The sequence below is a fragment of the Cervus elaphus genome, chromosome 5 (assembly GCF_910594005.1).
Source record: "Cervus elaphus chromosome 5, mCerEla1.1, whole genome shotgun sequence".
NCBI lineage: Eukaryota > Metazoa > Chordata > Mammalia > Artiodactyla > Cervidae > Cervus > Cervus elaphus.
This window is the reverse complement of record NC_057819.1, coordinates 20710479-20726614: the sequence shown is the minus strand read 5'-3', so window position 1 is coordinate 20726614 and position 16136 is coordinate 20710479. Positions and strand designations below refer to the sequence as shown.

Genomic DNA, 16136 nt, shown 5'->3' with positions numbered 1-16136 from the left:
CGATTCCCATGTGCACACTCGTGCCTCCCCCAGACTGTGGGTTCCACGTGGTGAAGACCCCCCAGGCCGGCTCACTGTCTCTCAGCCCCCATGCCAGCACAGGGCAGGCAGTAGGCACCCGATGGTACTGACTGAAGAAAAGGAAGAAAAGCAAAGTCGCAGGCCAGTAACAAAGGGAGCCTTTTATCCTCCGGAGAAACATCCACTACTAATCTTCATTACTCCTAATCTCCCTGCCTTAACGTTTAATGATTTCTGCAAAGGGGATCGAGCATTATAGAGAGGAAGTGCTATTATAAGAATTAAAGGATTAGGGAATCGTCAAGACCTAAGTGCTGGCTCATCACCCTTAACATCCAAATGGCCTAAACAAGGCCAGATTGTAGTCATCTGGATCCAAACGTATTAAATCCCAGGAAAAAATCCCAAAGAGATCAAAGATTTAAAGGTAAACAATTAAACTATAAACGTATAGGATGAAACCATGGGGAGATTACTTTACAGTCTTCCAGTTGCAAGGCCTTTTAAATATGAGGTCATAGCAAAAAGCCACAAAATAAAATATCACCAAAATCTGCCTCATAAAAATAAAAACAGCAAACACAAACACACACACAAACCACCTAAACAAAGTCAAATGGCTGAGACGTCCCTGGTGGTCCAGTGGTTAAGACGTCCCCTTCCAATGCAGGAGGTGGGGGTTTGACCCCTACTCAGGGAGCTTAGAGCCTGCATGCCTCTTGGCCAAGAAACCAAAACAGAAAACAGAAGCAATATTGCAACAAACTCAATAAAGACTTCAAAAATGATCCACATCAAAAACACAATTTTGTTTTTAAAGTCAACTGGCTGATGACAAACTGGGAAAATTATTTGCAACTCACATCACACATAAAAAGCTTATCTCACTATTAATTCACAAAGTCCCTGGAAATGGGTAAGGGAAGCAAAAAAAAAAAAAAAAAAAAAAAAACCAGCAACAGAAACAATTCAACAAACGGGCAAAGCACATAAAGAGTTCACAGAAAATGAACTACACAGACTCTTACACACATCTTTCACATATAAAAAAAAAGGCAACTTCTCTCATCATAAGGGAGATGCACATTAGAACTACACAAGTATCTTTGTTCATCTATAAATATTCAAAAATCCAAGTGTTTAGTAGTGCCCTCTGTTGGTGAGGCCATGAAAAAGCAGGCACTCGTATGTGCTGCCAGTGGGAGTACAAACTGGTTCCACAACTACGGAGCGCATTAAGCAACAGTTACAGACAAAAACCCGGAGGAGGAAATGGCAACCCTCTCCAGTATTCTTGTCTGGGATAATCCCATGGACACAGGAGCCTGGAGGGCTACAGTTCATGGGGTTGCAAAGAGTCGGATATGACTGAGCAACTGAGCATGCACTCATAGACAAAAACACACACAACTCTGCACCCAGCAATTCCACTTCTGAAAATGTATCCTTCCAGTGGACTTGGGCATAGTGAAGTAAGCATTATTCTTTGCCACACTGTTTGGAAATGCAGAAAAACTGGAAATAAGGTAAAAATTCATAAATTGGGGCTGATTAAATAAATGATAGTACAGCCATCCAAAGGTATGTGATGGGTTATTGTTAAGTAACCCATGGGTTATTGTTAAGAAGAGGTTCTCATACATCAACATGCAAAAGATCTTCAAAGTGTCTTGTTAATGGAAAAAGCCAAGATGCAGAAAATGATGTGTATTACCAATTACATTTTAAAAGGAAAGAAAAGAGAATATGTGGGTATCCCTTGTTCTACAACTCTTAGAGCCCAACATCAGGAACTGAAGAGACACTGGTACATCTGGTTGCCTTGAGCATGTGCAAAAACTTTCTGGATGGGACTTCTGTAGCGGTCCTGTTGGTTAGGGTTCCAAGCTTCCACTGCAGGGGGCATAGGTTCAATCCCTGGTCAGGGAACTAAGATCCTGCATGTCATGGGATGTGGCCAAAAAAAAGAAAAAGAAAAAAAACCACCTCACTGGATGAATATATGGGAAATGGATATGAGATACACACAATCATACCATGGTTCTCTGTCCTGTAGGGGGAGGGGAACTAAGCTGATGAGGAGCAGGTCAGAGAGGGCTTTTCATGGCATGTCATTCTGATGTTGGAACCAGCACCTAGCTGATGTATATACATGGCACTGACCCAATGCTCAACCCAGTTCTGAGAGATCTTTAAATAATAGCTCACTGGACCCTCATATCCTCCCTGAGCTTCAGGGCTTTCCTGATAGCTCAGTTGGTAAAGAATCCACCTGCAATGCAGGAGACCCCAGTTCGATTCCTGGGTTGGGAAGATCCCCTGGAGAAGGGATAGGCTACACGCTCCAGTATTCTTGGGCTTCCCTTGTGGCTCAGCTGGTAAAGAATCTGCCTGCAATGTGGGAGACCTGGGTTCGACCCCTGGTTTGGGAAGTTCCCCTGGAGAAGGGAAAAACTACCCACTCCAGTATTCTGGCCTGGAAGTCACAGAATTGGACACGACTGAGCAACTTTCACTTTCACTTTCAACCACCCTGAGGCTGTGGGGACAGTGATTATCATCTGCATGTTACAAACAAGGAAACCCCAGCACAGAGAGGTTAGGTGACTTGCCAAAGGTCACACAGCTGGGAAGAAGCAAAGCCATGCGTGAACATATCACCTGTTCCAATAACTACATTTTTAAAAATTACTCCTTTTAGGCCATAGGCCATTTTTACTATCTCAGGGATAATACAGGCACCCTGTCTAACCACAGGGGACACATATCAAGCTCTCCACGTGGTCCCATGGAAAGCCCCTCTCACCAGCCCCTTGGACTGTTGAGGGGATTCACAACCTTCTCCTCCTTCCAGATAAATCCCCCTCAAAGATCCTTCCCAACTCTGTTCTCAGAATGTTTTTATGCTACTGACCAGAGTTGTTGTTGTTGATGTTTAGTCGCTAAGTTGTATCCAACTCTTTGCGACCCCATGGACTATAGCCCGCCAGGCTCCTCTGTCCATGAAATTTCCCAGGCAAGAATACTGGAGTAGGTTGCCATGTTCTTCTCCAGGGGATCTCCCCAACCCAGGCATCAAACCTGTCTCCTGTATTGGGAGGCAGATTCTGTACCATCTGAGCCACCAGGTAGAGCAGAGCCCCAAATCCATATAACCAGTGGCTGGATGTTTCCCTTGAAAATGCACATATTCATGGTCTCTCTCACAACTCAGTCTAAACTTCCAACACGTGCTATTGCAGTTTTAAAACAGCCATCCTGGAGCTTCCTAGGTGGCTCAGTGGTTAAAGAATCCATCTGCTAATACAGGAGTTGTGGGTCCAATCCCTGGTCCAGGAAGATCCCACATGTCACTGAGGAACTAAGCCTCATGCACCAAAAATATTGAGCCTGTGCTCCAGAGACCAGGAGCTGCAACTGCTGAGCCCACGTGTCGCAACTACTGAAGCCTGCGTGCCCTAGAGCCCGTGCTCCGCAACAAGAGAAGCCATGGCAATGAGAAGCCCGCACACCACAGCTAGAGAGTGCTCCCCACTTGCCAAAAATAGAGAAAACCCACATGCAGCAACAAAGACCCAGCATAGCCAAAACCAAATAAATAGAATTATAAAACATCCATCCATACGCCTTCATTGCAATCACACTGCAAACCTCTGAAATCAGGACCTCTTGCTAACAGCAGCAGCACCTCCAGATGACCACCCCACCCCCACCCCCAGCCCAGGAGTCACTTGGGTTTCCTGCTCTGGAACGAGCTGAATGTTCTGTTTGAATCCATGTGTTTCACATGGACTGTAGCCTGCCAGGCTCCTCTCTCTGTCCATGGGATTTTCCAGGCAAGAGCCAACAACCAGAGCACGGCCTTGGACAAGGGCTGCCACGTGGCCCTTAGGAAAAGAGGAGCTCAGAGAAGCAGCGCCATCCCACCACGCACACGAAACACAGGTCAGCTTCCAGCCTGGAAACAGGAGTCGCTCTCACTGATTGTGCAGCCAGAAGGACAACACCCCTTCTGAAAACGAGGACGTGATGGCGAGTAAAGAGAGGAGAGAGCCGAGGCTCCTAACACAGGGACACATGAGCAAGACCACGCAGCACGAAGACAGGGAATGGGGTGGGGCGGGCAGGACGCTGTTTCGTCCTGGCTTCAGGGGCGCTGCCAAACTTAGCACTGAGATTCACTAACGATACCCTAAGGAAACAGTGCCCCGTGGTGGGAAGGAAGAAAACGCCATACCAGACCCCTCTTCTGGACAGCAAATGAGCCCTCTGGCTGCAGGGGTTGGAGTCATTTGGCACATTGATTTGCAGAATGGCTGGGAGCTACAATTAAGATTCACTCTCCTGGGAATTCCCTGGCAGTCCAGTGATTAAGGTTTGGCGCTTTCACTGCCAGGGTAGTGAGAGGTTCAATCCCTGATCGGGGAGCTAAGATCCTACAAGCCATGCAAGCGCAGCCCCCCCCCCCCCAAAAAAACAAACCACTCTTCCCACCTCTAAAAGTCCATCATATGTCTAGAAATGGATGAGGGCATCTCCCATCTGCTCTCGGCCTTTGGCACACCTGGCCTGCATCCAGGGCCCTGCCTCTTTCAGGACAGACACCCAATCATGTTCTCCTAAAGAGGACTGATTTATAAGGCTCCACCTCTCCCACCAGCCCCTTCTGGAACCCAATCTACTTCTGTGAGTGGCCAGGGTTCAAGGCCAGTGGGCTGGGCTACCTACTGATTTCCACCTCTCCCACCAGCCCCTTCTGGAACCCAATCTACTTCTGTGAGTGGCCAGGGTTCAAGGCCAGTGGGCTGGGCTACCTACTGATTGGGGCAAGTCAGCTCACCTCTCTGGGCTCGAGGACCCTCATCTGCAAATGAAGACGATGACAGTCCCCACCATGCAAAGTGGGCGGCACAGAAATGCCAAACTGCCATGATTATGTCATCGTTGCTGTCAGGGGTGACGCTGGAGGCCAGGCACACTTGGGGATGGCCACCTGTTACCTGATCTCGGTCACATCCGACTTGTCCAGCTTCTGCAGCTCCAGCTTGGCAGCCTCCAGGATGGGCATGACCTCAGCTAGGGCAGTCTCGGCCTCCGCCTTCTCCACTGCAATAATCTTGTTTTGCTCCTCTATCTCCATGGCTTTTTCCTCTGCCAGCTTCTTCTTTTCCTCCGCTGTGGGGGGAGAGGGAGGGGAATGAAGCCACCGAAGGTGGGGAGGATGGGCCACTGCTCCTGAGCCAAAGTGGCACAGCCCTCAAAGGTGGGCACTGGGACTTCCCCGGTGGCGCAGTGGGTAGGAATCGGCCTGCTAATGCAGGGGACGCAGGTTCTGTCCCTGGTCCGGAATTAAGATCCCATGTGCCTCCACAGAGCAACTAAACCTGTGCACTACAACTACTGAAGCCCACGTGCCTAGAGCCCATGCTCCACAACAAGAGAAGCCACCACAATGAGAAGCCTGCACACCAACTAAAGAGTAGCCCCCACCTGCTGTAACTAGAGAAAGCTTACCTGCAGCAACAAAGATCTAGTGCAACAAAAAATAAATTTAAAAAATAATTTTTTAAAAAAATGGGCACTGGGACGAGGGGGTCAAATGAGCTTTGGCCAATATGGCCAGTGTCTTCATGGTCCCTGGGGTCCCTAACACCGGAATAGCTGCTGCAACCTTGACCCTCCCTAACTAGCCCACCTATGTCTCCGGCCCACTCCATCCCACAAGACAACCCCAACCCCGCTTGGCCGCTGTTAGCTGAGGACATCAGGGCTGCCCTTGAAGTTTTTCTGGCTTACTGAGATCTCTCTTGCCTCTTCGTCAGCTTTTCCTACGTTCATTCAGTCAGACAGTTCAGTCTCTCAGTTGTGTCCTACTCTTTGAGACCCCATGGATTGCAGCACGCCAGGCCTCCCTGTCCATCAGCAACTCCCGGAGTTTACCCAAACTCATGTCCATTGAGTTGGTGATGCCATCCAACCATCTCATCCTCTGTCATCCCCTTCTCCTGCCTTCAATCTTTCCCAGCATCAGGGTCTTTTCCAACAAGTCAGCTCTTCGCATCAGGTGGCCAAAATATTAGAGTTTCAGCTTCAACATCAGTCCTTCCAATGAATATTCAGGACTGATCTCCTTTAGAATGGACTGGTTGGATCTCCTTGCAGTCCAAGGGACTCTCAGGAGTCTTCTCCAACACCACAGTTCAAAAGCATCAATTGTTCAGCGCTCAGCTTTCTTTTGGAGAAGAAAACAGCAACCCACTCCAGTACTCTTGCCTGGAAAATCCCATGGATGGAGGAGCCTGGTAGGCTGCAGTTCATGCCGTCGCTAAGGGTCAGACACGACTGAGCGACTTCACTTTCACTTTTCCCTTTCATGCATTGGGGAAGGAAATGGCAACTCACTCCAGTGTTCTTGCCTGGAGAATCCCAGGGACGAGGGAGCCTTGTGGGCTACCATCTATGGGGTTGCACAGAGTCGGACACGACTGAAGCGACTTAGCAGCAGCAGCAGCAGCTTTCTTTATAGTCCAACTCTCACATCCATACATGACTACTGGAAAAACCATAGCCTTGACTAGACGGACCTTTGTTGGCAAAGTAATATCTCTGCTTTTTAATATGCTATCTAGGTTGGTCATAACTTTCCTTCCAAAGAGTAAGCGTCTTTTCATTTCATGGTTGCAGTCACCATCTGCAGTGCTTTTGGAGCCCAAAGAAATAAAGCCTGCCACTGTTTCCACTCTTTCCCCATCTATTTGCCATGAAGTGATGGGACTGGATGCCATGATCTTAGTTTTCTGAATGTTGAGTTTTAAGACAAGTTTTCCACACTTCTCTTTAACTTTCATCAAGAGGGTCTTTAGTTCTTCTTCACTTTCTTCCGTAAGGGTGGTGTCATCTGCATATCTGAGGTTATTGATATTTCTCCCAGCAGTCTTGATTCCAGCTTATGTTTCATACAGCCCGGCGCTTCGCATGATGTACTCTGCATATAAGTTAAATAAACAGGGTGACAATATACAGCCTTGACATACTCCTTTTCTGATTTGGAACCAGTCTGTTGTTCCATCTCCAGCTCTAACTGTTGCTTCCTGACCTGCATACAGGTTTCTCAAGAGGCAGGTGAGGTGGTCTGCTATTCCCATCTCTTTCAGAATTTTCCACAGTTTGTTGTGATCTACACAGTCAAAGGCTTTGGCATAGTCAATAAAGCAGAAGTAGATGTTTTTCTGGAACTCTCTTGCTTTTTCAATGATCCAGCAGATGTTGGCAATTTAATCTCTGGTTCCTCTGCCTTTTCTAAATCCAGCTGGAACATCTGCAAGTTCACAGTTCACGTATTGTTGAAGCCTGGCTTGGAGAATTTTGAGCATTACTTTACTAGCGTGTGAGTACAATTGTGCGGTAGTTTGAGCATTCTTTGGGATTGCCTTTCTTAGGGATTGGAATGGAAATTGACCTTTTCCAGTCCTGTGGCCGCTGCTGAGTTTTCGAAATTTGCTGGCATATTGAGTGCAGGACTTTAACAGCATCATCTTCTAGGATTTGAAATAGCTCAACTGGAATTCCATCACCTCCACTAGCTTTGTTTGTAGTGATGTTTCCTAAGGCCCACATGACTTTGCATTCCAGGATGTCTGGCTCTAGATGAGTGATCACACCATCGTGGTTATCTGGGTCATGAACATCTTTTTTGTATGGTTCTTCTGTGTATTCTTGCCACCTTTTCTTAATATCTTCTGCTTCTGTTATGTCCATACCATTTCTGTCCTTTATTGAGCCCATCCTTGCATGAAATGTTCCCTTGGTATCTCTAATTTTCTTGAAGAGATCTCTAGTCTTTCCCATTCTGTTGTTTTCCTCTATACGTTCATTCAGCCCAGCCCAAATGTCACCCTCCCCCCAGGTCACTCTCACTTCATCACTCTGTTTATTTGCTTTATTTTATCTTAGTTTATTTGTGACACTAACCACAATCTGAAATTTCATCTGATTCTTGGCTCATGAATGGGCTCCACTCACTAGAATGTAAGCTTCTTGCCAGGGGCTGTGACCCCACATATAGAACAAAGCATGGCTTGGACTAGGTGTACCAGCTTGAATAGTGCCCCCACCAAAATCCATGGCCACTCAGAACCACAGAATGTCACCTTATTTGGAAACAGAGTCTTTGTAGATATAATTAGTTAACACAAGGTCATACTGGGTTAGGGTAGATCCTAAATCCAACAACTGTGTCCTTATAAGAAGGCCATGTGAAGACACGGAGACACAGTGGGGGAAAGGTCACATGATGGTGGAGGCAGAGACTGGAGGAATGCGTCCACAAGCCAAAGAACACTCAGGACTTCTGGCCACCGCTACAAGCTGCAAGAGGCCAGGAAGGGTCCTCCCCGGAGCCTTAGAGGGAGCAGGGTCCTGCCAAGACCTTCATTTCAGACTTCTATCCTCCAAAACAGTGAGAATAAATAAATGTCTCTGTTTTAAAGCACCCAGTTTGAGACTTCCATGGCGGTCCAGTGGTTCAGAGTCTGCCTTCTAATGCAGGGGATGTGGGTTTGATCCCTGGTCAGAGAACTAAGATCCTACACGTTGCAGGGCAGCTAGGCCCATGAACCACAACTGGAGAAAGCCAGTGTACCATAGAGAAGACCCAGTGCAGCCAAAAAATAAGAATTAAAAATATAAATCTTCAAAAAAAAATAGCAATGGGTAGGTCAAAACATGCCAGTTCCTACAAGAGGCTTCCCAGGGCTGTCATGCAATGGAGCCCTGTCCTATTTGGGGGTTTGTTTGGTGGGAAGGGGGCAGTCCAGATCCCCAGAGCTGGCCCCACACTTGCCTATGGCCGTATTTGTGGCGATCTCCTCCAGTAGGGCCTCACAGGCAGCCGACTTCTCCGCCAGCACGATCTTCTGCTCGGCCAGCTTCTGATTCAGCTCATCCAGCTGGATGGTGGCCTCCTTCAGCTTGTCTAGGCCTCCCTCCAGACGCTTGCACTGAGCTGAGGACAGGGAACACAGGTATTCACCCTTGAGGGGCCTCTGTTCTCAACATACCCGACTACACACAATGCAGTGAGATTCACCCAACCTGGGCTCACAGGAAAATAAAATAAAATAAAATCATCTTCATGAGATGTCAAGCATCTCTCAGCACCTCCATTGCCATTTTGCGGGTGGCATCTCTGAATGGCAACCCACTCCAGTATTCTTGCCTGGAGAATGCCATGGACAGAGGACCCTGGTGGACTACAGTCCATGGGGTTGCAAAACAGTCAGATGTCACTGAGTGACTAACAACACTTTGACTTCCAAAATGACTATATTTCCGAAAACAGTGCTTCATTTGACCAACAGCCAGAACCAGAGAATTTTTTTAAAAAGTTTTCCAACAGAGAAATGCTTGCTCTCATTAAACAGTATTTCTAATGGAATGCAAATTTAGAGCTTAGAGTCCACAGCCCAACACAGAAAAACAAAAATAAATGCATGCCAGGGCTCTGCCCACCCACACATATCATTTTGAGGTGCAAAATCCAAAATGTGCGTTTTCGGCTTTGCCTCAGTCCCAAACATGCTCAATCTTGCTAAGAAAACATCTGCTTAAGGAAAACATTAGCACTTGGATCCTTACTCATAGGGAATAACAATTTCTACGAATCATCCCCCTCCCAAGTCTTACCTATATTATACTGAGTTTTCTCATCCAGTAATTTTGAATACGTGTTAATAAAATCCAGGTAGTTCTTCGGAGTTACATAGTTGCAGCGCCTCAGTTTCTGTAGGAATTGTTTGCTGAATTCACCCACGGATTTGTGGACCAAAACGACGTGTTCTACCAGATCTTCTATATTCTCTGCTGGGATCATCTGATTAGTTCCTGAAGAGAAAGGAATGGAAAAGGGTGGTTCATAAAGAGAGGAGACGAGCAGTTCCTCAAAGAGTTAAACACGGAATTCCCATGTGACCCAACAATTCCACTCCTAAGTACATTCCCAAAAGAGGTGAAAGACAGACACAGGCAGATTTTTGTATGTCAGTGTTCATAGCAGCGCTATTCACAGTAGCCAGAGGCGTCTACCAACAGATGGGTGGATACACAAAATGTGGCCTGTCCATAAATGGAGTATTACTCAGCCTTAAAGAAGGAAATTCTGATACATGCAGCAACATGGATAAAGCTGGAAAACATGCAAAGTAAAAGCCAGCCATAAAAGGACAGAGGAAACATCTAGAATTGGCAGATTAGTGACAGAAAGTAAATTAGAGGTTCCCAGGGGTAGAGGGTGGGGCTGGGGGTGGGAGAACAGGGATTGAGTGTTTAATGGGGACAGAGTTTCCGTTTTAAAGATGAAAAAGGTTCTGGAGATAGACGGTGATGCCAATTGCACAACATTGTGAGTATTAAAAAGTATAGCAGTGCACACTTAAAATGGTTTAAAATAGTTAAAATGGCAAATTTTGCATATTTTTTTACCACAATAAAATACACTATAAAAATGCTTTAACAAGAGACACGTGCACCCTAATGTTCATCGCAGCACTGTTTATAATAGCCAGGACATGGAAGCAACCTAGATGCCCATCAGCAGATGAATGGATAAGGAAGCTGTGGTACATATACACCATGGAATTTTACTCAGCCGTCAAAAAGAATTCATTTGAACCAGTCCTAATGAGATGGATGAAACTGGAGCCCCTTATACAGAGTGAAGTAAGCCAGAAAGATAAAGAACATTACAGCATACTAACACATATATATGGAATTTAGAAAGATGGTAACGATAACCCTATATGCAAAACAGAAAAAGAGACACAGAAATACAGAACAGACTTTTGAACTCTGTGGGAGAAGGTGAGGGTGGGATGTTTCAAAAGAACAGCATGTATACTATCTATGGTGAAACAGATCACCAGCCCAGGTGGGATGCATGAGACAAGTGCTCGGGCCTGGTGCACTGGGAAGACCCAGAGGAATCGGGTGGAGAGGGAGATGGGAGGGGGGATCGGGATGGGGAATAAGTGTAAATCTATGGCTGATTCATATCAATGTATGACAAAACCCACTGAAATGTTGTGAAGTAATTAGCCTCCAACTAATAAAAAAATTAAAAAAAAAGAAAAAAGCAGTTATCACTTGTCAGTGGATTTTCTGGTTTTTCAAACCAGTCAATCCTAAAAGATCAGTCCTGAATATTCATTGGAAGGACTGATACTGAAACTGAAGATCCAGTACTTTGGTCACCTGATGCGAAAAACTAACTTTGGAAAAGACCCTGATGCTGGGAAAGATTGAAGGCAGGAGGAGAAGGGGACAACAGAGGATGAGATGGTTGGATGGCATCACCGACTCAATGGACATGAGTTTGAGTAAGCTCCAGGAGTTGGTGATGGACAGGGAAGCCTGGTGTGCTGCAGTCCATGGGGTCACAAAAAGTTGGACACGACTGAGCGACTGAGCTGAAATGACTAATACTCTGGCAATTTCTCTAAGAACACAGAAGGCCAAGTTTCTTTCCCTACGTAGGAAGGTTTGTCTTACTAAAGGCTAACACAGTGTTGGGAGAGGGGCTTGAGATTCCAGAAATTTCCCCAGTGCCCCTGCTATATTCCCTGTATCCAACACATACTTGGCACGAGGCAGGTCTTCCTATGGGGCCTCTCAGGTGGTGCCAGTGGTAAAGAACCCACCTGCCAATGCAAGAGACATAAGAGAGGCAGGTTCGATCCCCGGGTTGGAAAGATTCCCTGGAGGAGGGCATGGCACCCCACTCCAGTATTCTTGCCAGAAGAATCCTGTGGACAGGGGAGCCTAGCAGGTCACAAAGAGTCAGACACGACTGAGCATCTGAGCTCAGGCCTTCCTATATGTCTGCTGAAAAAAATTAATAATCACTTCCAGTGCCAAAACCACATCACTCGAATTATCTCACAGATTGCAAAATACTTTCACCTCAAAAATGAAGGAAGGAGGTATGACCAAAAATAGGCATTCATCCAGATTTTGCATGTTTGGTCTTGAATTATACCAGGGGTCAACAAACCACAGCCTATGGGCCAATTTTACAGCATGCATGAAAAGCTTTGCCTCACAAATATCCATACTTATTGGGCACAGTCATCCCAACTCCAGGAATATATCCTAAGAGAAAAAGTCTAAGTAAATTCCATGCACCATTATTTACGATGCTTAACCACTAAATACTGAAAGCAGTAAGTACTAATGCACAGAGGTGGCTGAAAAGCCTACGAGAGCTAAAGTGAAAGAAAGTGGTAGTCACTCAGGTGTGCCCGACTCTTTATGAAACCCCATGGACTGTAGCCCGCCAGGCTCCTCTGTCCATGGGATTCTCCAGGCAAGAATACTGGAGTAGGTTGCCATGCCCTCTTTCAGAGGATATTCCTGACCCAGGGTTGAACCTGGGTCTCCTGCATTGCAGGCAGATTCTTTACTGTCTGAGCCACAAGGGAAGTCCAATGAAAGCTAAGGCACATCTATATCAGAGCTGGCAACTACAGCCCCCAGGACAAATCTGGCCCACTGCCCATTTTTGTAAATAAAGTTTTATTGGCATACAGCCATGCCCACTGACTTACATAGTGTCTATGGCCACTTTCATGATGCAATGGTGAAACTGAATAATTGCAACAGACACCATATGACCCACAATGCCGAAAATATTTATCATCTAGTCATTTACAGAAAAAGTTTGCTGATCTCTGAGTTATATCATAAAAAAAGATTCATTCTCTTAGCCGCCTTCTCCAAAAAACTGCAATCTGTCTGTAAAGTGGGACTAGTTATTTATCTATTGGATATGTATTAAGGCTAAAGCTATTTACTAGGTCACCCAGTGTCATAAAGCTACTCAACTTAGGTCCTGATAAAAAGTTTTTCCCCGAGGATGAATTGACTGGCTTGAGGGCTTCCCTGGTAGCTCAGATGGTAAAGAATCTGTCTGCAATGCAGGAGACGTGAGTTTGATCCCTGGGCTGGGAAGATCCCCTGGAGAAGGGAATGGCAACCCACTCCAGTATTCTTGCCTGGAGAATCCCGTGGACAGAGGAGCCTGGTGGGCTACAGTGCATGGGGTCACAAAGAGTCAGACATGGCTAAGTGACTAACACTTTCTTATTTTGAAGATTAAAATTAATAACCAAGGCCTTAGGGGTTTGAATCTGTAGAGCAAATTCCACACTGATGGACAATCAGTTTACCAAAAGGTTTTTCAGACATCCTGGGGGTCAGCACACATTTTCTCTAAAGAACCACGAGAACCAACTGTTTAGCTCAGGGAACTGTACTCAGTGCTCTGTGGTGTCCTAAATGGGAAGGAAATCCCAAAAAGAGAAGCTATATGTATATGTATAGCTGATTCACTTTGCTCTACCATAGAAAATGACACAACATTGTAAAGTAACTATATTCCAATTAAAAAAAATTTTTTTAAAGAACCAAATAGTAAATATTTAGGCTGTGTGGGCCATCCAGCCTCTGTGGCAATTACTCAACTTTGTGGTTGTAGCATAAAAGCAGCCATAGACAGTATGTTTATTACATGCTCCAATAAAATGTCATTTACTAGGACAAGCAAGGGGCTGAATTTGGCCTGCAGGCCATGGTTTGCTGACCCCTACTTTCTATGATACCTAAGCAATTCTTATCCTCCATTATCTTTGTAATTCCCCTGAAGTCTCTTTGGACTAAAACACAATATGAACCAAAACACACTAACAAACATCATTCGTGACCATGCAATCTACTGGACCAAAATTCAAAGCCTGAAAAAGGATAACAAACTGTTGTAATGTTAATGCATAGTATCTTTACCTGGAGAATCCACAGAAGAGCCTGGTGGGCTACAGTCCCTGAGGTCAGAAAGAGTCGGATACAACTTAGCGAGTGAACACGCACACATAATGTTAATGTGGTCCTGGTATTAGCTGCCACTTACCTAAAAATGACTTAGCAACTGCATGCAGAGCTTGGGGAGGCCAGGGCATGAACCAGTCAATACCAGTGTTATTTACCAGACCTTGAAAAGAAAGAGAGATAAAAGAGATGATTGCTTTGCTACTCTGAGACCCACGGGAAACGGATACAGTCTTTGCGACCCAACAAATTGGTGAATGAGATGGACATGTCCAAAAACAACGATCAAAAACAGGGTTTCTAAAAAAAAAAAAAAAAAAAAACAGGGTTTCTCAGCCTCGGCACTAGTGACATTTGACCAGATAATCCTCAGTGGTGGGGCTGTCTGTGCATTGTGGGGTGTTTGGCAACACCCAGTCTCTATCAGCTAGATACCAATTATACATAGTTCCCCTCACCCAAATTGTGACAATCAAAAATGTCTCCAGGCATTGACAAGTGTCCCCTGGGGAGTAAAACTGCCCCCCCCCCATTTCTAGGGACAGGCTCTGCTACTTCCATGAGGATGCCAGAATTTTTCAAATAGAACGGAGCAGAGAGCTATATTGTGTACATTATGAGGCTGGGACTGTGAGCTTTTCCTCATGTTAGGAGGACATCAGTCAGGACTTCCCTGGAGGTTCAGTGGTTAAGAATCCACCTGCCAATGCAGGGGATGAGGGTTCAATCCCTGGTGGGGGAACTAAGATCCCATATACCTTGGGGCAACTAAACCCTCATGCACCACAACTAAAGAAACCCATGCACGCCCACAAAGACACAGCACAGCCAAAATAAATCAATAATAAAAATTTTTTGAAAATTTTGAAAATTTCACCCTCAATGGTGAAAAATTGAAGGCATTTCCCCTGAAATCAGGAACAAGACAAGGGTGCCCACTCTCACCACTACTATTCAACATAGTGTTGGAAGTTCTGGCCACGGCAATCAGAGCAGAAAAAGAAGTAAAAGGAATCCAGATAGGAAAAGAAGAAGTAAAACTCTCACTGTTTGCAGATGACATGATCCTCTATATAGAAAACCCTAAAGACTCTACCAGAAAATTACTAGAGCTAATCAACGAATATAGTAAAGTTGCAGGATATAAAATTAACACACAGAAATCCCTTGCATTCCTATATACTAACAATGAAAAAACAGAAAGAGAAATTAAGGAAACAATACCATTCACCATTGCAACAAAAAGAATAAAATACTTAGGAGTATATCTACCTAAAGAAACAAAGGACCTATACATAGAAAACTATAAAACACTGATGAAAGAAATCAAAGAGGACACAAACAGATGGAGAAACATACCGTGTTCATGGATTGGAAGAATCAATATTGTCAAAATGGCTATTCTACCCAAAGCAGTCTATAGATTCAATGCAATCCCTATCAAGCTACCAACGGTATTTTTCACAGAACTAGACCAAAGAATTTCACAATTTGTATGGAAATACAAAAAACCTCGAATAGCCAAAATAATCTTGAGAAAGAAGAATGGAACTGGAGGAATCAACCTGCCTGACTTCAGACTCTACTACAAAGCCACAGTCATCAAGACAGTATGGTACTGGCACAAAGACAGAAATATAGATCAATGGAACAGAATAGAAAGCCCAGAGATAAATCCACGAACCTATGGACACCTTATCTTTGACAAAGGAGGCAAGGATATACAATGGAAAAAAGACAACCTCTTTAACAAGTGGTGCTGGGAAAACTGGTCAACCACTTGCAAAAGAATGAAACTAGAACACTTTCTAACACCATACACAAAAATAAACTCAAAATGGATTAAAGATCTAAATGTAAGACCAGAAACTATAAAACTCCTAGAGGAGAACATAGGCAAAACACTCTCCGACATAAATCACAGCAAGATCCTCTATGACCCACCTCCCAGAATATTGGAAATAAAAGCAAAACTAAACAAATGGGACCTAATGAAACTTAAAAGCTTTTGCACTACAAAGGAAACTATAAGCAAGGTGAAAAGACAGCCGTCAGATTGGGAGAAAATAATAGCAAATGAAGCAACAGACAAAGGATTAATCTCAAAAATATACAAGCAACTCCTGCAGCTCAATTCCAGAAAAATAAATGACCCAATCAAAAAATGGGTCAAAGAACTAAACAGACATTTCTCCAAAGAAGACATACAGATGGCTAACAAACACATGAAAAGATGCTCA

General features: G+C 44.9%; 1 protein-coding gene across 2 annotated transcripts in view; it reads right to left on the bottom strand.

Moving 5' to 3' along the window:
- Positions 1-16136, bottom strand: part of DNAH10 (dynein axonemal heavy chain 10) — a 164138-nt gene that overhangs the window by 33036 nt on the left and 114966 nt on the right. For both annotated transcript variants that reach the window (XM_043902040.1, XM_043902041.1), the window contains 4 exons: positions 13979-14059; positions 9706-9903; positions 8864-9025; positions 5022-5196 (listed from right to left, as the gene is read on the bottom strand). In XM_043902040.1, the coding sequence (XP_043757975.1) occupies positions 5022-5196; positions 8864-9025; positions 9706-9903; positions 13979-14059 (616 nt within the window). The remainder of the gene's footprint in view (positions 1-5021; positions 5197-8863; positions 9026-9705; positions 9904-13978; positions 14060-16136) is intronic.